General features: G+C 62.0%; 1 protein-coding gene across 4 annotated transcripts; it reads right to left on the reverse strand.

Moving 5' to 3' along the window:
• Positions 1-479: 479 nt before the first annotated feature.
• Positions 480-16848, reverse strand: TLE2 (TLE family member 2, transcriptional corepressor). Of its 4 annotated transcripts, none has more exons than XM_086627851.1 (20): positions 16819-16848; positions 16618-16715; positions 15848-15911; positions 14451-14495; positions 12446-12508; positions 12141-12215; positions 11503-11677; positions 10096-10112; positions 7226-7327; positions 6922-6966; positions 5518-5658; positions 4303-4444; positions 3002-3162; positions 2536-2612; positions 1949-2198; positions 1523-1770; positions 1265-1412; positions 1032-1182; positions 828-904; positions 480-743 (listed from the first exon to the last, which is right to left on the reverse strand). In XM_086627851.1, the coding sequence occupies exons 1-20, from the start codon at positions 16840-16842 to the stop codon at positions 636-638; spliced, it is 2211 nt and encodes a 736-aa protein (XP_086483977.1). In that variant the 5' UTR covers positions 16843-16848; the 3' UTR covers positions 480-635. The 4 variants fall into 4 exon arrangements, with proteins under 4 accessions (XP_086483977.1, XP_086483976.1, XP_086483978.1 ...); XM_086627850.1 differs by having other exon boundaries at positions 11503-11680; XM_086627852.1 differs by having other exon boundaries at positions 11503-11680; positions 16618-16703; positions 16819-16842.
• Between the last annotated feature and the right edge of the window lie 4284 nt (positions 16849-21132).

A 21132-nucleotide genomic window follows, 5' to 3' on the forward strand; every position in this document is an offset into this window, starting at 1 on the left:
ACCCTCCCGCAGGGCCGTGCACCCCAACTGCACTGTGGGAGGGGGCTGAGCCCCCACCTCTGCGGGCACAGCTGAAGGTGCCATGTGAGGGACAGGGCTGGCGGTCGAGCCCCTGTGATGGGTTTCCATCGGTCCTGCAGTGAGATCAGCCCACCACCAGACGAGCCACTCTTTTCTTCCTTTTTATTAGTAAGGGATTGAAAACACAGTTAAATACACTTCTTTACTGATAATTTACAGCTGTTTCTGCAGCAGGAAATGGGTGCTATTAAATCAGTAGCAGTATTTCAGGAGCAATGCTATCTCGGTCACACTTGGCCTCATCTCACCACCCTTCCAGCTCCCCGCACGTACAGACAGACAGACTGTGGGACCGTCCTGACCAGCCCCAGCCTGCTGCCCGCGCGTCACCTCCAGTTCTGCCCTTCACCTCCACAAGACGTTGGGCAAGAACTGGGGCCGGGGAGCAGGGCCTGGGCCGGGGCCTTGGTTTGGCAGTTGAAAGGAGAGGAGGGAGAGGGAGAGCAGGGCTGTGGGAGGGCTGGCACAGCACACGTGGCCACCACTAGCCCCAGCTGCTTCAGGCAAAGCCTGGCCCCTTCCCTGATGGACGAGGGACAGTGACAGACAGGGTCTCAGTACACCACCTCGTACACTGTGGCCTTCTTGTCACCAGAGCCCGTAACGATGAATTTGTCATTGATGGAGATGTCACAGCTCAACACGGACGAGGATTCTTTAGACTGAATATGAGAGAGGTGGGCGGTGAGGGCAGCGCTGGTGGCTGAAGTCACCATCGTCCCCTTGTCAAAATGCCTCCCCCGCACCTGGAAGATGCTGGCTCCATAGGGCGTCCGCCAGGCGTTCAGCAGGTTGTCCTTCCCCGTGCTCACGAACCACTTCCCTGGGGCAAGAGACAGAGCAGGTCAGCAGTTGGGACTTCTTTCAGGGGAGCTGAGCATGGGGGGGACCCCAAAACGACGTGTCTGGGGCTGTACGTAGCCCAAACAGAAACCACGGCGCTCGCCTACCACAGGAGGCGAACTTGAGGGAGAGGACGCAGCTCTCATGGAGGTGCAGCTGGTATTTCTCGGGTTTGGTGACGTGCAGGATCTCCACGTTGCTGCTCTCCATGCCCACTGCCAGCCACTCTCCCGTTGGGCAGTACCCCAGGGAAAAGATCTGCAGGCAGAGACAGGGTCAGGCGATGGCACAGCAGGTCCCGGCCAACCCTGTGGTGCTCCCAGTCAGCCCCAGCCCCTACCTGGGAGCTGAAGTCATGCTGCTGCAGCTGACGCCCCTCCCGCAGGTCCCAGCACCGCACTGTGTTGTCCAGCCCCCCTGTCCACAGCTTGGTGCCATAGTTAGAGATGTCAATGCAGCTGGCACCATCTGTGTGGCCTTGAAACTGCCTGGGAAAGAGGGGGATGGAGAGGGTGAGGGCACGGCCATCAGTTCCCTAAGAGCCAGCATCCCCACCACGTTCCTGCCCTGTGCCACCAGTTGCCTGCCCCGGGCTCACCTCACCATGGTCTGGTTCTGCAGGTCCCACACCACGATGTTGCCGTCGCTGCAGCAGGAGAAGCAGACTTTGGCGTCGGGGCTGATGGCCAGGGCGTAGCAGGCGGGGGCAGAGGAGGTGAGCTCAGCCTTGATGCGGGGCGTGGGGGCTGCCAGGTCCCAGATGGAGAGGGTGCTGGCCTCCCCGCCCACGATCAGGCTCCGGCCGTCAGGCAGCAGCTTGCAGGAGCGGATGTAGTTGTCGCGGTTCTGAATTGGGATTACAGGGAACACGGCAAGTGAAGAGCGAGCTGATGTGCATGGAGGGGTGCAGGAGATGGAGCTCCTTTTCCCATCACAGACATAAAAAGACCCTCTGTCCTCCATTGTAACTGGGGTACATTCCCCTTCCCAGCCCCCAACAAAATGCCTTTCTGTTCCTCCTTACCAGGCAGTCCAGCTGAGCCACGGCCGTCTTGGTGCCCGGCTGCCCCACGTCCCACACCTTCACGCAGCCCTTGCCCCCCGTGTAGACGTGCTGCGTGGAGTTGCTGATGGTGACGGCGCAGACCACCTCGCCGTGGGCGAGGGTGTGGAGCTGCCGAGCGTGGTGGGGGATGCTGGAGCCGATGAGGGCGTCGGGTGGGAAAGGCACCGGCTGCATCTGCCCGTCGGTGCTGACGTGGAAGGAGTAGGCACTGGAAGGGGAGCAAAGAGAGGACTGAACAAAACCCACACGACGTCCGAGTGCAGGAGCTGACCTCTCCGGTTAGGCACGCGCAAGCCAGGTGGAAGGTGTCCAGTGAACTCTGTCTAATGAGGGATATAATTAACCAGCTCCTTGTTACCATCAGCTGCCCCGAATGAAACAGCAGTATTGGACTCAGAAGTGGAGAGAAACTCCGTTCATGCCCTGCACGACACCTGCTGGGTGATAGATACGAGCCCTTGGGAAGGACACCCTCCATGCCCACCCCACACTGTCCGGCTGGGCCCCTTGCTGCCCACCCTGCCTGCAGCCCCCGCCACACTTACGGTTTCCCTCCGGGCATGGTGGAGAGTGAAGATGAGATGGTGGAAGCCCTCAGGTGAGGGTGCGACTCAAACGCCACCTGCACAAAGCAAAGGGCACATGACAGCAGAGGGGACACGAAGGCTGGGCTTGTGCCTCCCCCCGCACGCCCCGGGACAGGACCAGCCGCCCGCCCCCCCCCGGCTCTTTGCAGGGTCCCTGCTTGCTGCTTTGCCACATACAAGTGACAAGGGCCAAAATGGGCTTCCAAAGACACAGCTGCACACCAGTGGGGACTTCTCCGGGAGCTCTGCTGCCTCCACCGGCCTCACAACCCAGACATCTCCTGAAGGGAGCCCTCCCCATGGCTGCGACCCCCGGCCTGAGCTCATTGCAGGCATGCAGATACTGCACATGAGGGACAGTGCATGACCCGGGCGGCAGAGCCAACACATGCCAGGAGACCAGGGCTGTCCCTTGGCGACTCACCATTGGGGACCGGCCGTACATCACAGCGCTACTGACTTGCGGGGAGAGGTGGATGCCCATGTACATGCTGGGGGTGGGGAGCTCCCCGTTGAGGGTGGCGTGAGGCACCATCCCGAAGGAGGACGTGTAGGGGCTGGACATGCTCAGCGGGCTGCGGAGAGCTGCACAAGGAGAGACCCACTCGTTGGCCCCGGACGACACGTGTGAGAGCACATTACCCACGGGAAAAGGGCATCTAGCAGAAACCAGGCAGTGCCACCGCCATGCCAGGCCCAGCCAAGCCTGGTATGAACCAGCGGATCAGGAGGAGGGCAGGTAGGTCATGGACTGGGAGCCAGAACCAAAGGAGAGGGGCAGCCCCTGAGTCCTGTCAGTCATGGACTCGAGTTGCAGATGCAGCACAGGAGATCAAATGGCTCCATCCCTCCCCAGGATGCACCACGGACCAGCTGCTGACCCACAGCATCCCTCATCTCTGCTGCCAACGCCTTTTCACTCTCGGCCAGGCCACATTACCTGCAGTTGGTGGCTAAGCGGCTCTACCCCCAGGGTTTCAATGGTTTATCGAAATCGATTCCAATTCAATTTTTGCTAAACTGCTGTAATTTTCCAGCCCCGACAAGGGCTTAATGTATCCAGTCCTGGCTCTGTTTCTCCCTTGGTCTAGCTGTCCTCCCACCACCTTCTGGTCCTTTTGGCTAGACAGTGGCCAGGCTGTTCCAGAGACCTCTTTCCAAGGCCTCCCTGAATGTCTTCAAGGAAACTGAAGCAGGAAAAGGTGTGTGACCAGTTCACCATCAGCCACCTCAGAGGCCACTACTGAACCCTCATCCCTCTCCCTAGTGCTTTCAGAAGGCAGCAGCCATTGATGGGGGCTCCTGGGTCAGCTGGATCTCACCCACATCCTGGCCTGCTCCGTGCTGGTGGCAGCACTCAGCCACCTCTCCTACCCCTGCAGCCAAGCCCTGAAGCACACAGCTTCATGTAGCAACGCCAAAATGACAACTTGTCAGAGAAAACCAACGCTCTCCAGACAAAACATCTGCCCCCCCTCCCCGAACCCCTGTAGCAAATAGCTCTGCACATCAGCCCACCACCTCCAACGGGTCTGAGCCCACCAGGAAAGCACCGGCAGTCAGGTGTGTCGTCACTGCACACAGGCGCACACGTTGGCCACGGTCGATACGTTTGATTGCGCCAAGCAAAACGGTCCCCCAGCCCTGCTGACGGGAGGGAGCACCCCGCCTCCCCCCCCAGCCCCACGGCACCACCCGCAGCAGAGCGCGTCCCTGGGCACTCACTGACGCTGTCGGTGGCAGGTGCCCTGGCAGGCGGCTGCCGGAGCAGGGCCGCCGAGCTGGGCCCGGGGCCAGGCGTGACGGTGTCGCGCGGTGGCGAGGACGCGGCAGGCTTGGAGGCAGGAGCGCCGGCTGGAGGGTCGGTCTGCGTGGCAGAGGGAAGAGCAGCCTCATCAGCGGGACCGCTGCCCAGGACAGTCCTCCCAGAGCCATGACCCGCCCGCAGCCTCCAGCCGCCTGGGAGGGCAGGGAGCACCTGGAGGCACTGCTCCCAGACAGAGCTGGACTCGGCATCCGGGGCCCGATCCCCTCCCCTTGCGCCCTTGCCATAGTGCGAAGGAGCCCCGCTCCCGCTGCCAACGCCCGATGCAAGCCCTGAGTCACCCCTGACTGGCACAATCCTGCACCCCTACAGCACCGGGCATGAGGTCCGTCGGGGCCGTTACACAGAGATTTGCTGCTCCGCTGTGTTCACCCCCCCCGTGCCGGGCGCACCCCCATCCCCAGCCTGGGCGGAGCGGGACCAGGAGGATGCCTGGGACGAACCGGCCTCTCCGATCCCCACAGCTATTTCGTTCCTTTCTTTTTTCTTGCCTCTCCTATTTCTTCCCCTTTCTGCCTGGGGATTTTGTCGACAGCAGCAAAGGAAAAAAAATTAATAACAGAGAAAAGCTACGTGCTGCGCTGGCAGATTGCTCAGGGCGCTTTGTCTGCTCTAATCCGATTGTGCCGAGGAGCCGCCGCGCGCTGCTCCCCGCGGCCCCCCACCGCCTCCTGACCCTGGGATGGTGGGGACGCATCGCTTTGGTCCCTGCGGTGCCTGGGAGGGCCCAGGAATGGCAGAAACGTCCCTCCCCCTTCCTGCACACTGATGTTTCAATCTGAGCGTTGGGCTGGTGCTTGGCAAGGAAGAAGTGGGGGGTGGGGGGGGTGGGAAAAAGAAAAATCGATTGCTGAGAGCAGCTCTGGGTAATCCTGCGGGCAGCTGGATGGAAAATACCTGCAGATCCAGGCCTCTGCTCAGCAGATGATTAGCCTTCCTGTGCGGGCATGGACCTTTGCTCCCAGTGCTGGGGGTCTGGTGGTGGGCACCAAACACAGCACCAGCATCTCCTCGCTTGCCTTTGGGCTGCGGCAGACAGGCCACAGAGAAACTGGGGGCTGCATCTCTGGCCCCGCTGCCCACCCACAGCCCAGGCTGCCCATGCTGCTCCCTACCAGGCTCTGGTCCTTCGGCTTGAGGGGTGTCGTGCTCCGGCTTGAGGCGATGGAGGCAGGGCTCTCGGGCATCTCCCGGTGTGCGGGCAGGAGCCGGCTGCTGGGTGCATGACCAGGGCTGCTGGGTTCCGAGGAGGGGTCCTGGGGGAAGAAGAGGTCTCTGGGGAGCAGGAACCCCAGTCCCTCTGCACAGGAGGGCAGGCACAGCAGGGGCCCCAGTGACGCGCCCCTGGGCACAGTGCCCAGCAGGCACCGTCAAACCCCGATTCACTGCCCGCCGCCTGCCAGGCGAGCGGCTCATCCAGCCCTGCTGTCCCACATCTGCCTGAGCAGCATTAATAAGGAGCATTTGCTTAGAGGCCTCAGCTCTGCTCCATAGTCCTCTGGATGAGAAACCTCCATGATTTTTCTCTTTGAACAAAACTAGAGGTGACAGCAGATTTGGAGGTCACTGGTGGCCACAGAAGCCATGACAAGGAGGGATGGCGACCAGCACATCCAAGGAGCTGAGAAAGGGCCTCTAGGCAGCCCCTTAACAGCATTTCAGAGGCAAGGCCACCCATCAGCTCTTGCACCCCTATAAAAATCACAGCCCTAATTGAATGGTTATCACCATAATTACACCAATGAGCAGTTTTTATAAGTGTCATTTTCTGCAGAAATCCCTGCTGATGTTCCTTTCAGGGCTTGTATTTTCTTGGGAAGTGGCAGGCGGAAAAAAAAAATCATAAAAAAAATCACGTGTGTTGTTCCTCCCCCCAGTCTTCCAGAGGAGGAAAAGGGATGTCCCCGAAAACATCATCTCTGCCAAGAACAGCTGTGGCTGAGATAAAGTACTGTTGTATCTGCCTCAGTGGTCAGGGAAGATGTACCAGAAGCATCTTGCAAGAGATAGAAATTCCGTGTACCCTCTGCACCGAGCCATGGACACGGGCTCAGTGTGTTAAAGTCAAGGCTGCTCCAAGGCCGTATGAGACCCCCAGACGGGGGCCGGGCTGGGTTGGGGGTGTGTCGCCAGCACATCACGCCTGCCTGCCACTGCCACCTCCATGTGCACGAGCTGCCAGCAGAAGCCCAGCTCCCTGGGGCTCTCATCCCAGCTTATCTGCCTCCCCATATGGGATGCTACAGGAGAAGGGCTGAAACGGGATTGTGAAGCGGAGCCAAGTCTACAGCTGGCACAACCTTCAACCTGGAGCGCTGCGAATCGGAATCAGCCTTGGCTGGCATGAACACATCCAAGCAGGGCTGGCACGTGTCCTCGCTGGCCACTCCTGCCCAGCAGCAGTGTCCCAGAGCCTAAGGAACCCCAAAGCCTGGGAACCAGAGTCCTAAACCTGATGACTCCAGCTTGAGCTGGATACCCTGCAAGGCTTTAGCACGCCCGTAAGGGTGTGCGCTCACCTCATCCACCACAAGGTTGTAGTCGCTCTTGTCCCCGTCGCTATCCTGCAAGGGGGGAGAAAGGCTCAGTCAGGAGTGGGAGAGGCTCGACCAAGCTCTGGGCTCTGCCCCACAGGACCTCAGCCAGCAGAGACCCCATTTTTTCCTGCACATCTCTTCTCATGGACCGACACCATGCCCTGCTGGCAGCGACTCAACCCTCTGGCTGAGGGGCTTCCCCAGGGCTCTACATTTTGTTCCTTTCTTTTCGCGACCTCCAACACCCAGGCCCGGCTCCCGCGGCCACGCGCTTTGGTGCACTCACATAATGCCCAGGCAGGTCCTTCTCCTCCCGCTTCCGCTTCAGCCCCGTGCCTCCCGTCCGCTCCTCGTCCTGAAGGCTCTCGGGAGAGGAAGCAGAAACGCTCTGAGCCAGAGAGGGGGAGAGGAAGGCGTGTGAGCAGCCTGCAAAGCCTTACGAGCTGCGTTTCCTCTCTGGAAGAGACCTCCCAGTGCTGCTGGCTGCACCCAGTCAGTGTTCAGCACCCAGCCAGCTATCTGTGCAACCTGTGCTACAGCCGGTTTGCCCCACTCCCCAAGGGCAGAGGGGTGGGCAATGGGGGAGGACGAGGAGCCGCAGCCATGCCCTGGCCCAGCTGCTGGCATGCAGGGCTGTGCGAAGCCAGGAGCTGAGCAAGGCAGCATCCCCAGCGTGGCTGGAGAGCAGATCCACCCCTTTGGGAGATAACAAGGCACGGCGGAGTGGAAAATCCCCATCGGAGCTGCTTACTTCACCTCAACCCTGCCACTGCAGGAGCCAGCGGGCTGGGAAGCAGGATGGGGCAGAGCAGGACGAACGTCCCTTCCCCGAGATGCTGCCAGCAGCCACAGGGGTGTCTCAGATCCCCTCCCTCCCGACACTCGATGCTGCTCAGATGATGACAATTCGATCGAATGGTGCCTGCCCACCCCCAACCCCCTGGCTCTTGCACAAACCAGAGGAACACCAGGCTGGCACCAGTTATCGTGGAGGCTGCCCTTCCTCCCAGAGAAGCCAGGGTGCTTGGGCCAAGGCAGTTTCTGAGGCTCAGCTCCCCAAACTTCCCAGGACTGCTCCACAGAGCTGTTCGTGCCAGGGGTCTGGGAGAAAATGCCCCATCTCCAGCACAGTAGGATTAAGAGCCTCGACACATACAACCATGGAGCATAATGGATGCTCCTGGTGCCCTGGGTGATCTCCAGAGGAAGTACCTGGGTGTATGCAGCATCACAGGGGTGATCCATCCTGCACAACACAGCCACCATCTCTCCCTCCTCCTCTCCCACCTGACTGAAAGCCTATGAAGATTAATGCCAGTTGCTCCGCAGTGGAGGGGCTTCTTAACCCTTCCTTCCGCTGCCTGTACCCGCAGCTGGAGCTCTGGCTCACTGCAGCCACCGTGCCTGGGAAGGGAGTCACAGACCTGGGACTCACGACAGGCTGGGGTGGTATCTTAAAAGGGAGAGTGCAGCCAAGGGTTGCAGAGGGGCTGGCAGCACTGGGCTTAGGTAAGGAGACCTGTTCAGCCTGTTTCCTAAACTGGAAACTCCTTGAAAAGGACAGAGCTGGTTATTCTGGGAGCAGCCCTTGACCTTTAGATCCTTGCATCAGCACAGACTCTGAACTGAGGTAGCCCAGAACCTTCAGCTACAAAACCCCCATGAAAGCGCAGCCGCCCAAGCCAGAAAAGCAAAGGGAATGGGGGCCACAATAGGCAGAGCCCCTTTGTCTTATGTTCTCTGCACAGATGTTCTCCTGGACTCCCCTACATCCCTGTACACACATATCCACCACTTGGCTGCTCCCACCCTCCAGGCTGCAGCTGGATTCACTCCCCAGCCTGCAGCTCCGTGCAGTCCAAACACGGCTCTGTTCGGCCCCAGGCACAGCTGCGTTTCTGCACCGCCTCCGCCACGCATGTGCCGGCGCCGCGGATGCCAGCTCCGGTGCAGGAGCAGGTCTGGAGCCTGTGTGCTCACAGCCCTGCAGCTCAGGCTGGCTTCGCACATGCAGTGCTGTGCCCAGACGGATGGGGCTGCCCCCGGGGCCGGGGCAGCGGCGCTGGGCCGTGCTCAGGGCCGAGGGCAGGACTGGGCACTTTGCTCCGAATAAACAAGGGTGGGAATGCACAGCTGGACGCGGGTCAGGGCCCCCTGTGTTGAGCTGCCCTGGAAGGAGGCTCTTTCTAGCCCTTGGGGAAATCAGCTCCACTGAGAAATAGAGATGACCCAAAAATTCCTCGAATCCAGAGACATGGCCCAGCCAGCCTCATGAGGACCCCTGCGCTGCCTGCGGGAGAGGGCAGAGCTGCCCTGAGCCCCTCTCCCCACCTATGCCCAGCTTCATGGCTTGCCCTTACCTTCCTGCCATGCTGAGCTCTGGCACACTCGGTACTGGGGGGAAGGCCACTGGTCACCCCGCCACCTTGTGCGCAAACACAGCCAGCTTTGCGAGGCGACTCACACTGGCACGGGGAGAAGTGCCCTGCCCTTACCCACCAAGCTGGCGATGGAGCGGGACGAAGGGAGCTGCACATCAGGAAAAACGAATAGGAGACCCAGAGCCCACGGCAGGAGGACAGCAGGGTGCCCGGGCTGCGGTGGTGCACGAGGGAACAACACGGACCTGCACTGCCCACACAGCCGCCTCCCCTCCTCGAGGGTCCTGGCGACCCCCACCCAGCCCCACACGCACACAGAGCCCCGGTCCCTGCCCCGTGCAGGAGCACGGCCTCGCGGGCTGCCACCCGACAGAGGACAGCGCGGCTGCCTCTGGGCTGTTTGCTTTGAAAAGGTCAGGAAACAGAACATTCCTGGAAATCCTACTGCCAGCACTTGCCAAGGGAGCCGGCTGCAGCTCCAGCAGAAGACATGGCCCCTGCACCTGCCTGCACCGCCAGCCCCTGCTCGGAGCTGCCCCGAAGCCCCCCAGTACCCTCCCTGCAGCTGGGCTCCCCCGGCACCCGCAGCCCTTCCCGGGAGCCGGCAGCCAGCTCTGCTCCCACCCGGAGCACGCTGGAGACACTCGCGGTGACTCTCGGGGCTGGCAGGCTGCCGGGCAGGGCCCGCGGAAGGAACGTGTGGCCACTTGCCTGCGCGTCAAGGCCAGCCAAGGCCACCGGCCCGGCCAGAGCCAGGCGTGCCGGTGCGACTTACCCGGCTCGGGGTGCGCTCTGGAGCCCAGGCGGCAGCAGGGAGAGTGTCCGGGCAGGTCCGTGTTGGCGAGGCAGAGGAGAGGAGAGGAAGAGGCTGTTAATGTGGAGGCTGTGCCCCAAGCACCTGGGTAGGGAGGAGAAAGGCACTGCGGGGCAACACAGGAGGAGACGGTGGGACATGAGCTGTGATTTTCCACTTTGCCCATCGCAGCATCGATTCTCTGATGTCTAATAGGTGGTGAGCACAGCGGTCTTCCTCGGGGACAGGGGGAATCTATAGCCACCCACCTACTTTCAAGAAATTCACTCCAGCTTTGGAATCTCTTCCCTGGACGTGGTGATGGGAGGCTGCCAGGATGGGACGAGCCAGCCGGACAGCTAAGACCTCCTGAATCACACCCATCCTATTTCCTTAGGAAGCCATGCTAAAAAGCCCTGCTTGGAAACCCTTTGAGGTTTTTTCACATGCACAACAAAACAGGTCCACCTCCCTGGGCTCAGCGAAGAGCCTGGCGTTTGCTGCAAACCTCAGCCCTCCATCTGTGCCTCAGTCTTCCCGTCAGCAAAACACCCCGATGTCTGCAGAAGGTGACTTGAGCTCAGAGCAGCTTCTCCTTTGTGCAGCCCTTCAATAGCAACAAGCCCCCAGCAAAGCTGGGTGGTGGTATTAATTTGGCCCAGGCCTGCCAGTAGCATTCAGAGCACTGATTTAATGATGATTAAATATTGATGATGTTTGTAAAGCACTTTGTGATGCTGATAGGAGGAGGCACCCATAAGGATGAGGAATTACAGCTATTTACAAGGCACCACACACGCAATAAGACTTTGCTTTCTAAATTCCTTGCCACAGACCCGTGGTTCACACAATTTCTACCAGGAGCTTGCAACAGTATTTTCCCTTAAAGTCTCAGCTTTGGGCATCAGATCTTCACCTGGTGTAAAGCCTGGTGTAAATAGAGAGGGTTTCTCTGCGGCGGGGATCTCGCACCCTCCCAGCAGCCTTGTAGAGTGGGGACCCTCACGCACCGGAAACCCTCAGAGCCGCAGGAAGACCCACGTGTGCACACACGCATGCCCAGAGCCCTGCTGCCCAGCGTGTGGGGTGCACACACAGCTGCCCCCCACACCACCTCATGCCAACACTGCATGGCAGCTGTTCCCATGGTCAGAAATATAGCCAGCCCCCGGGGCTGCAGATATTTAATTAGCTGGATCTGTCATTCGCAGTGCTTGTGGTTCTGCCCAGCCCCAGGAAGCAGCTGCCGGGCATTGGGGAGCCCTGGGAAACAGGCAGAGCAGGCAGCAGGATCCTGCCCAGCGCTGCCCATGCACCTCGGGGACGCCTGTCTAGCACTGACTCAGCCAGCCTTCAAAGGGTTAATCCAGCTGTGCTTCTTCCCCTTACCTCTGTTCTCCCCTTCCTGGGCCACTCTGTCCTCCTTAGCAGCCATCAATGCCCCCGAGAGGGCCAGGAGCCCCGAGGTGCCGCCGACCCCGCTCAGGCTAGAAGGCTGCATGCTGGAGGGGTGGGGTGTCAGCGGGATGGGGGATGCGTGGTGGGAGAGGTGCTGAAGCTGCTGCTGCTGAAAGAGAAAGAGCAAATGGTTCTGGATCCGCGAGGAGACAGCCGCAGTCAGCCATGCCCAGCACCCCCGGCTCCCCGCACGAACCGCGATGCAAAGCGCGATGGGATGAGACGCAATGCCAGGACAAGGAGGGGAGCAGAGCTGCCGAGGCTGCATGGTCCAGGTCACATCACCTGCTCCTTCCACCCAGGGCACCTCGGGCACCTTCCCGCTGTGGCTGTGATCCTGGCACATGACACAAGCCCAAGCGGTGGTTCTGCCCTGCTCTGCTCAGGGCAGCGGGGGCCAGGGAGGATCCTAGAGGCCATTCACTGCCTTCGGCAAACCCCCTCACCACAGGAGACCAGCCCTGGGCTTATCGAAGTAGTAGAGACCCTGGCTTCCCCCATCACTGCGCTGCATGGTCTGAACCCCTGAGCGGGAAAGAGCTTTTTGCCGCAGCCAGGCAGCGACTCACCCCGACGATGCTGTTCAGCTCCCCCATTGTCACCTGCTTGGCCCGCTCCACAGCCTGCAGGACCTGCTGCTGGTGCTGGGAAGGAAGAGCACAGGGAGGTCACACCACGCTCCTGGCCAGAGGGACCACGTGGTCCAGCATCACCCCAGCCACCCCGGGCTGCGCAGCCCCCTCTCTCGTCCCTCCAGCCCAAGTACAGAGGTTTTCACCCCCTAAACCTCCTGCCGTTCAGGCTGGACTCAGGTTGACCTCTTCTTGAGGGCCCCGAGAGGAGCCCGGTGCACATCCCCTGCCTTCTCCCTTACCTCCTGCGTCAGAAAGGGTATAATCTGGGCGCAGATGGCACTCAGCCTCTTGACAATCTCTGCCTGAAAGAGGAAGCAGGTATCACCACGGACGGGAGGGCTCTGAGCCCTGTCCTGTCCCCTCCAGCGGGGAGGGGGGCAGCCGAGCATCCTGCAGACGCACACGGCCTCCACGGAGGAGTGAAACTCTTCCCACCCGCACCCGCTCAGCGTAAATACTCCTGCTGCCTCTGCATCCCTGCTGGGATTTCCCAAGCTGCCGTCAAGGGAGGACTCTGCCCAGGGCTGTGGGACCCTCCCAGACTGTCAGGTCCCCTCAGGCACAAGGAGGGAACCCAACTCCTAAATCCCTCTGTGGATCCAGGCCAAGCCGAGCTCTGAGCTGTCACTACTTTCGCAGCCCAGCTGGCTTTGCTCAGCCCAAACCCATCTCGGCTTTGTGGGCTGCCGCACTCGCAGCCAGCGGGCAGGCTGGCAGGGAAGGAGGAGAGCCGAGCCACAGGCGCTGGCAGCGGGCCATCGGCACGCTGCTTGCTCTCTCCCTGAGCATCGCGCTCGAAACCCGGGGGAGAGCAAGGCAGTCACAAAATTCACACAAACGAATTCAGCCCTCTCTGCATCGCACCAGCAAGCCCTGCAAAGCACTGGTGGTGGCACCTGCTCTGCCCTCCCTGCCCCAGCCAGAGCAGGGCTCCTGCTCCCACCCTGTCGCAGCCCAGGGCCAGCCAGTGGCTCTCCCTGCTCCTTCCCGAGGGGGAACAGAGGCACAGAGCACCTCTGTACCTGTTCCCACCCAGCAAGCAGCAACAGGGAAACGCAGAGCACCTGGCACCTCCTCTCCTCAGCCCGCAGTTACAGACAGACCCACAGCCCAGCCGCATCCCCATCGGGTAAGCGGCACTTCCCAAGGGAAGGAGCCGTGGCTTCCAGCCCAGCCTGTCCCGGGGAAAACTTGATCCCCCCCACCCGCTGCAAATCCACCCTGGCACTGGTGTGGGGATTGGCTGCTCTGAAGTGTTTTTCTCATCTCAGGTTTCTGACAATCCCTGACAGCACTGACGAGAGGTCAAACCACGCACAAAGCTGGCAAAGAACAACGGGAACGTTTACCTGCTGCGCCCCAGGAGCACGTCTGCACCCACCAGCACCCCGCTCACCCGCAGGTCCCAGCTGCTGCATCAGCCACCACCTCGATGCCCACACAGACCCTGGGAGCCAGAAACCGCCCCCCTCCTCCGGACCTCTCCTGGCCACGCAGAGCACGGAGCTGGATCCAGGTGGGCCAAGGGTCCCTCTCCCCAACCACTTGGCCATCGGCTCTGTCACCCCAAATGGCTCGGGCCACCCCTGGGTCCCAGTCCCACCAAGGCTCGGAGCACATAGGGATGGCAGGAATGTGCTCGCAGGCTCTGCGACTCTCCCTGCTAACAAAAGGAGCAAACTCGGAGGGGCTGAGCCAGCTGGAGGAATATGGCAGTTGACTTGCCACTTTGTCAGGCATTGGTCCAAACTAATTTCCCTGGCAGAGAGCCCGTGATGACTAGATTGATAAATATGAAGAGGGAAAGCAAATTAACGCTGGAACAAAAGGGGAACCAGGGAAGGGTGAAAACACTCCTCTGGCTTCAGGAAAGGAAAAGGGGATTTTAAAAAAAGAAAATAAGAGAAAGACAATCCATTTGTCTCTGGGCTCCAGTTCCTGCTGTTTCCTCCACACTCCCTCCTCCATCTGGGGCCTCAGGGAACTGCTGCAGGGAGGTAGGTCCGCAGGGCTCATGGCCAGGCTTTGAGAGGTGCTTTGGGATGGCAGGGAGGCCCTGTCCCAAGGCACCTACCAGAACTCAGCACCATGTGTCCTGACAAGTGCTGACACACAGAGCCATGCTACGTCTCCCATGCCATTACAGCTACAAGGGGATGAGGGATGTCATTTTCCAACCAGGGCTCCATCCTCAGCCTCCTCCCCGCCATCCCCTGCTGCTGGCCCGGACCCCAGCTCACTTACCTGCTTGTGCATTTCAATGTTCAGCCCGTAGGACATCTCGTAGTACTGAGAGCAAAATCACAACGCAGTCTGGTTAGGGGCTGCCCAGAGCAACCGGCCCGTTCCCAGCCAGGGCTCGGCAGCCAGCCCGCTGCCGAGGGTCCCTGCTCCCCCCAGCCCATGAGAAACAGCTGTCCAGCACACGCCATGTGCGGAGGCCCATGTCACGAGCCTGGGACAAAGTAGGGAGCAGCCATAGTGTAGATTGTTTCACACCTGTGATGATTACACTGCAGTTTCTGCATTAGTTTAAGCCAGTGTAAGCCAGCCCTGCTGCCCCTCCTTCTGTCCTGGCCTGTTCCTTCCCGCTCCTAACCCTGACCCACGCCCTGATGGAGCTGCCCATCCAGCCACACGGGTGGGCACACCGGTGCAAAAGTGAAGATGACGTCGGGTTACACCTTTCATCAGTCACTAGTGACTTTGGAAGCGGTGACAGCAGCAGACCTTGTTCCCTTGCCCCTGGGGACAGGGAGAAGGAGGGGGACCAGAGGACCTGCCTTCTTCCAGCAAAGCCCAAAGGTGGCAGCCCACCTCTGGGAATCCCTGAGCCTCCTGGATGCGGGAAAAGATCCCAGCTGGTGGGTGACAGGAACATGGCCTGCGATGCCAATAAAGCCTAGCCCACCCCGGCCTCACAGAAGGCGCTGTCATCACCCAGGGGATGGAGGTTGCCCAAGTTTGCCTTTTGGATGGCGTAATTTGGGGTTCCTCCTTTCCCTAGAGGTACCAGTAACGTAGATGCTGAAGGAGAGGGAATGCTGCTCCAGCTCTGCAATTCCCATCTTCTCCCCTTCCTTCCAGCAGCTACCTCGACTCCTGCCAGGGCTGCCGGCAGAAGGCCTGGCACTGGCTGGTGCCCGGGGTGGGTCGGTGTCAGCGGTTATTAACCCCATGCTGGCACCTGCGGAGGGGTCCTGCCCTGCTCCTTCTAAAGACAGCTTCCCCTTCCACCCAAAACACCAGCCTTGAGATATCACTTCCAAGACACCCTCCCCTTGGGAGAGAAGCAAGAAGGAGGGAGGGAGGAAGATCTCTTAAAAGGCCATACAGAAAAAGAAGAAATAAAAGAGACAAAACCTATTGCACGATTCCTGGGCTCAAGCAGCACTGAGTGGCAGCAGACATCAGCAGAAGAGCCAGCCGTTGCTAGGAATAACGATTAACTCCTTCCTGACTCACAACCCCCTCAGACCCACCATCCAGGTCAGGCATCTCCCTGGCAGGGGTGCCTTGGGAAGGCCACTGGACATTTGGGTGAGCAGCTGAGTGGAGCCCCAGAGCCTGGGACCTCACCAGAGAGCAGCAGTCAGGGATGCTTTGGGAGAGGCAGGGGGACGAGGGCAGGGGTAGCTCACCATGACATAATGTCTCTGCATCTCCGTCTTCTCACTCACCAGCTTCTCACATTCCAGCTTCAGGCTGCAAAGAGGATCCACGGTTTTCATTCACTCACCCACATCTCCTGCCCTGTCCCTCCAGTTCCCACTTTCTGCCCCGTGACCTCAGCGAGCTCGGCACTCCTCCCGACTCCCCCAGCAGACTCATGGGGGTCTCACACACCCACCCCTCATGTTGCCATCCCTGGGGAAGCTGAACCCCTGCGGCTGTGCTGCCCACACGGCCCCTGCTCCCCCCTAGATGGTCCATGGCACCCACCCAGTGCTCTGTTCCCACAGCATCGCTGCCAGCACCTCCACGTCGTCCTATACCCAGCTCAGCTGGAGGAAATAAACCATGAGTGGTCGCCTCCTTGGGACCCCAGTCAAGACCTGGCGCCCCAATTCACAGCTTCATGCTACCCCTCAGCCTACGCCCCTCTCCTGTTCTTCTCCAAGCATTCCTTTCACCAGAACCTTTTTCTCCATCTTCTCTTTCCCCAATTCACTCCCTGATCAGCACCTCCTCCTCCCCTATACCCAGACCCCTCTCTCCCCGAGCCGTCACTCCCCGTTACGCCCCTTCTCCAGATGCTCGCCTCTGCCCGCAGCCCTGCCTGACCCCCGACCACCGCCTGCCCCCTAAGCCACTCGCCTCCCCACCTCCCGCCGACGTCCCCACCTGAACAGGGGTTCCCTGCCCGCAATTCCTTTCCCGACCCTGCGGCCCCGCTCCGCCCGCCCCTCACCTGTGGTACTGAGCCTGCAGGAACTGAAATTCCTCCTTGATGCGGTCGCAGATTTCCAGGACGGAGAACTTGAAGGGCTGCCCGGGCTGGAGGGGGGTCTGGGGAGAGACGGCCCGGCTGAAGGCTGCGGCTCCGCCGCGCTGCCCTCGAGCTGCCCTCGCCCAGCCCGGCCCGCCGGGCCCGGGCCGCCCCCGCACTCACCGGGTGCCGCCCCTGCGGGAACATCCTGAGTACCCGGGCCCCCGCCTCGGCCCCCCCGCTCCCTGGCCCCTGCTCCCCGCCCGTCTCCCCGCCCCTGGCGGGGGAAGCTCCCCTTGCCGGGCTCTGGGGGTCCTCGGGGTCCGTTGCCTCGACGCCGGCAGCGGGAGGGCTGCGAGGTCCGCGCGGAGGGAGGGGGGGGCTCGGGGGGGGGCGCCGAGCGGCTCAGGCGGGGCGAAGCCGGCTGCCGTCGGGCTGGTGGGCACGGGGTGCTGCCCGCCAGCCGCGAGGTCTCCGCCCGCCCCCCATGGGGACTGGGGGCGGGGAGGAGGCGGGAGCGGGCGGGAGGCGCCGGCGGGGCCCCGGCGGTCCCCGGCTGGCGGAGCTGCCGCCCGGCCCCGAGCGCCCCGTCCGCCAGCGCCCGCTTAAGGTGGCGCGGGGGCCCGCGGGGCTCGGCGCGGGCAGTCGGTGGCCCAAGGGGGCTGCAGCCCCGCTGCCCTGACCCCGCGCGCCCACGGCGATGATGGAGACTGGAGGGGTCCCGGGGAGGTGCTGGCCCTGCAGCTACTGCCCCGGGGCCGAACGGAGCCACCCGGGAGGCGTCCGCCGACTCCGCTGCCCCAGCCCTCCGCGCTCGCCGGAGCCCAGGTCGCCGCCCTCCCGCACGGCCCCAGCCTGGCCCCACTCGCACCCGCGGCGGCTCCGTAGCGCCCTGCCCTGGCGCCGGGCAGAGTCAGGCGCAGAGCGGCGCCGACAGCCCTCGGGATCGGGAGCGTCCCCGTCCCCCGGGAGCGCAGCCGGCCGCAGCCACTGCCCGACTCTGCTCCGGGGGGGGCACGGCACCGGCCGCCGGCAGGGAGGCGCGGGGGCACCAGTACAACGAACGCGGCCTGACAGCGCCCAGGCGAGCCGGGGACCCGAGGGGCTGCGGGCTCCCAGTGCGCAGGGACGCCGGCTCCCAGCCGAGCCGCCACGCTGCGGCCGCGCTCGCCCAGCGGAGGCGACGCGCGGAGCTGCGAAGAGCGCAACACCAGCGAGTCCCTCAGGAGCGGCTCCTCGCCTGCCCGGGGCGGCGGGGACCACCAGCCGGCCGGGCCGGGCCGCCCCGCCGGGGACGAGGCGGGAGCGACCCCCCCGCAAGCAGCGGCCCCCCCCGCTCCACCTTAACCAGCCTCTCGGCCCGCCGCGGCGGCGGCCGCACCTGCCATTGGCTGCCGCTGCGGAAGGGCCAGCCAATCGCCCTGCATCGTTCCCACACGGGTTCGTGACGCCACATCTGCGAAAGGCCAATGAGAAACGACCGAGTCGCAGAGGCCCCGGCAGAGGCGCCGCGGGGCACGCTGGGAGTTGTAGTTTGTCGTTCACATCGTCTTTCGCGGCGGCCGCCGCCCGGCACGGGACCGTCCCCCTCGCTGCCCACCGGGGGCCCGGGGAGGCGAATCCCGCCCCTCTCGGGCGGGCCCGGCCCAGGGCCGCCGAGCGGCTGGGGCTCCTGCCGCGGACGGCCTGGGCGGGCGGACTGCGCGGCCCATAAGGCCTTGCGGCGGCCGCCAGCTGCCACTCAAAGTAACGTGGGGCGGCGGCGGCCCGGGCGGGCTGAGCGTCCCCGCGGGGCCCGGGGCGGCCCCGGCCGGCAGCGCGGCGGGAAGGGGGCAGCCGCGACCGGCCCCGGGGCGGGAGCGCTCGGCTCTGCTGCGGGGGGCCCGGAGAGCGGCAGCGGGGGCCGGGCCGGGCCGCCCCGCCGCGAACAGCTCCGCACCCGCCGCCGCTGCAAGGCCGCGCCGTTAGCCCGGGGCCGGCCGAGCCGGGGACCACCCCGCCCTGTGCGGCAGCCGCCGCCCGCCGGGCGCGGAGCGCTGGGCTCGGTGCCGCCCCCGGGCTCGGGGGACCGCTGCCCCCTCCGCGGAGGGGCCGGCGCAGGCCGAGGGCCGGGAGCCGCGCGGGCCCGGGAGCCGGTCGCGCAGTCCCCGCCAGTATCGCGGCCCGGGTCGCTTGGCCCGGCCCCGCTCCGAGCCACGGGCCGTCTCCCCCCCGCCAGCCCGAGGCCACGGCCGGGGCGCGAGGGCAGCTCCGGGCACCGGCCCCGGCCCGGGGGCCCAGCACCGTGTCTCCCGTCCCTGTCCCCCGCCATCCCGCCTCGTGTCCCGCAGCCGCAGCGTGCCGTGGGGTCACCGCGTTGTGGGGCGGTAAAGGGAGAGTGCGGAGCGATTCTTAAATATTGCAGGAACCAGCTGTACCTGGGCGCTGCGTAGGCAGGCACAAGGTTAAATATTTAATGCCTCACATTTCGTCCTAATATTTTATTAATTGCGTTATTTACTTGCTGTGTGCTGGCAGCTGCCAGGGCAGGGGCAAGGTGGTGGGCACACGCCATCTCAAGGCTGCCTGCCTGACTGTGGCCCTTCCTGTGGCCGTGGACAGGCTGGGTGGGCTCAGGGCCCTCCAGCCCAAAACAGTCTCTGAGTGAGCAGCTGGCCCCTGCCCGAGCCCAGCCTTTGCGCCTTCCCCTTTACCTTCCGTGGCCACTGGTGTTCCCTGGCCAGATCCAGAGCCACAGGCAGGGATGACCACTAGCCCACCACCTCAGCTCTAAAGCCCTTGAAAAACCTTCCTTTTGTGTATGCATTTATATGTGTGTGTGTATCATATATCTGCACATATGAATATACATATTTTAATCCAAATGTAAAGTTTCAGAGAATTTATTTTTGGTTTGTTTGCCTTATTGGGGGAGTTGATTTTTATTTTTGTTTTATTTAAGGAAAGTGTTTTTCAAAAGCTGGAAACATTTCAGATCATGTTTCAAGGGAAAAAGAGACTGAGAAGACATTTCGCAGCATTTTTCAAAACTACTTACCAAAAATTGCCGGTTTTCCTTAGGCATTTTCTCTGCTCTCCTGTCTCAGAGAGTGACACAGGCAAACCTGGAACAGGCAGCTCCAGAATGATGGATGTCACACGTGTCTTCATCACCCTCCATTAATGATTGACGTGGGCCCTGGAGCAGGACAGCCTGTAACCCAGAGATTAATTTGCTTCAGCTTGTGCTTGGACTGGGGAGAAAACAACTGCAGTTAACCCTTTGCACCCACAGGCCTCTAGCTGCAGCAGAAAAGGGAGCTGGTCCCACTCCTCCCTCTGAGTGCCGGAACCAGAGGCGCAGGGCAGAGGATGTGGCTGAGACCAGCCAACAAAGCCGGGCTGAGCCCCAGCTGCCACCGCCCGCTGCGGGATGCTCAGCCGGGGGCCCAGCCGCTCCCCATGCCAGCCACGCACTTGTGCCTGGTAGCGGCAGCACTTGGAAGAGCCCCAAAGGACGAGGGTGTTTGAAATCCACGCCAGGATCGAGAGGCGAGCGCTGTAAACAGCCGTTCTGCTTATAACCAGCCGAGAAACCAAACAAGCCTGGGCTTTGGGAGGCTCAGGAGCTCTGTTTGAACCCACATCCAAGCAAAACAGGTTGCTGCTGCTGGAATTACCTCGGAGATTTTACCCTTCAGCTCCCTCCCCAAACGTCAGCCTGGGGCGCGGGGAACACGCAGCCTCCTGCCCTCACCAGGACAGGCAGCCCCGACTCTGTCCCAGCTCTGTGCTGCAGGTCGAGTCATTTCTCTCCTCAGGCACCTCCTTTGTGCAGCCTCCCACACCCGGCACATCTCCAGAGTGGACCATCAAGGGCAGAGACCATTACGTTTCTGAGATGCCTACAGGCGACCAGGGCTTGCCGCTCTTCGGGCAGCCGAAGCCTGCACACACAGTCTCTCCTCCAGCTCCTGATCCTCTTGGGTGCCCCTTCTCCCGCTGGCTCTGCTGAGCTCTGCTTTGCTCCATCCCTTCCAAACACAGGCACGGGGCAGGTCGGTGGCAAAGAGCCACGTGGCCACTGTCTCGCAACCAAGGGGGCTGCTCCGATAGCGCAGAACCGCTGTGTGTCCAGCTTTGCAGGTGTATTTGGTGGCCTGCTGGAGACCATCGGGGAGGGGAAGGGAGCAGCAGGCACGGCTGGGACCCAGCGCTGCCTCGGAATCCTCGCAGCAGCCGGGGATGCCTCATTCTTTGCAGACTAATTCCTGCACCTGCCTCATCGGGTCCATGCAGGTTCAGGGCCTGTTGGGTTTAAGCACATGGGCAAGGCCAGCTCAAGGTGGGCTTTTCGGCAGCCAGGTGGTGATGGGTCTGCACACAGGATTTTTGGGTTGTCTAGGGGTCCTCTGCGGTAGGGCCATTATGGGATGGGGGGAGCAGAACTGTGGTCACCAGATTTAGAAGATTCAGATTTTCCCTAAATCAACCAATTTGCCTGGCCTTTGGAAGCAG

This window comes from Tauraco erythrolophus, chromosome 28 (assembly GCF_009769465.1).
Source record: "Tauraco erythrolophus isolate bTauEry1 chromosome 28, bTauEry1.pri, whole genome shotgun sequence".
Lineage (NCBI taxonomy): Eukaryota > Metazoa > Chordata > Aves > Musophagiformes > Musophagidae > Tauraco > Tauraco erythrolophus.

Excerpts from the sequence above, each read along its gene's own strand:
- TLE2 (XM_086627849.1), bottom strand. The coding sequence starts at position 16,842 with ATGTTCCCGCAGGGGCGGCACCCG. Across the intron at positions 16,716-16,818 it reads TCCCGCAGGGGCGGCACCCG|ACCCCCCTCCAGCCCGGGCA; the intron begins GTGAGTGCGGGG and ends GTCTCTCCCCAG. Across the intron at positions 2,199-2,535 it reads ACCATGCCCGGAGGGAAACC|TGCCTACTCCTTCCACGTCA; the intron begins GTAAGTGTGGCG and ends CTCCCCTTCCAG.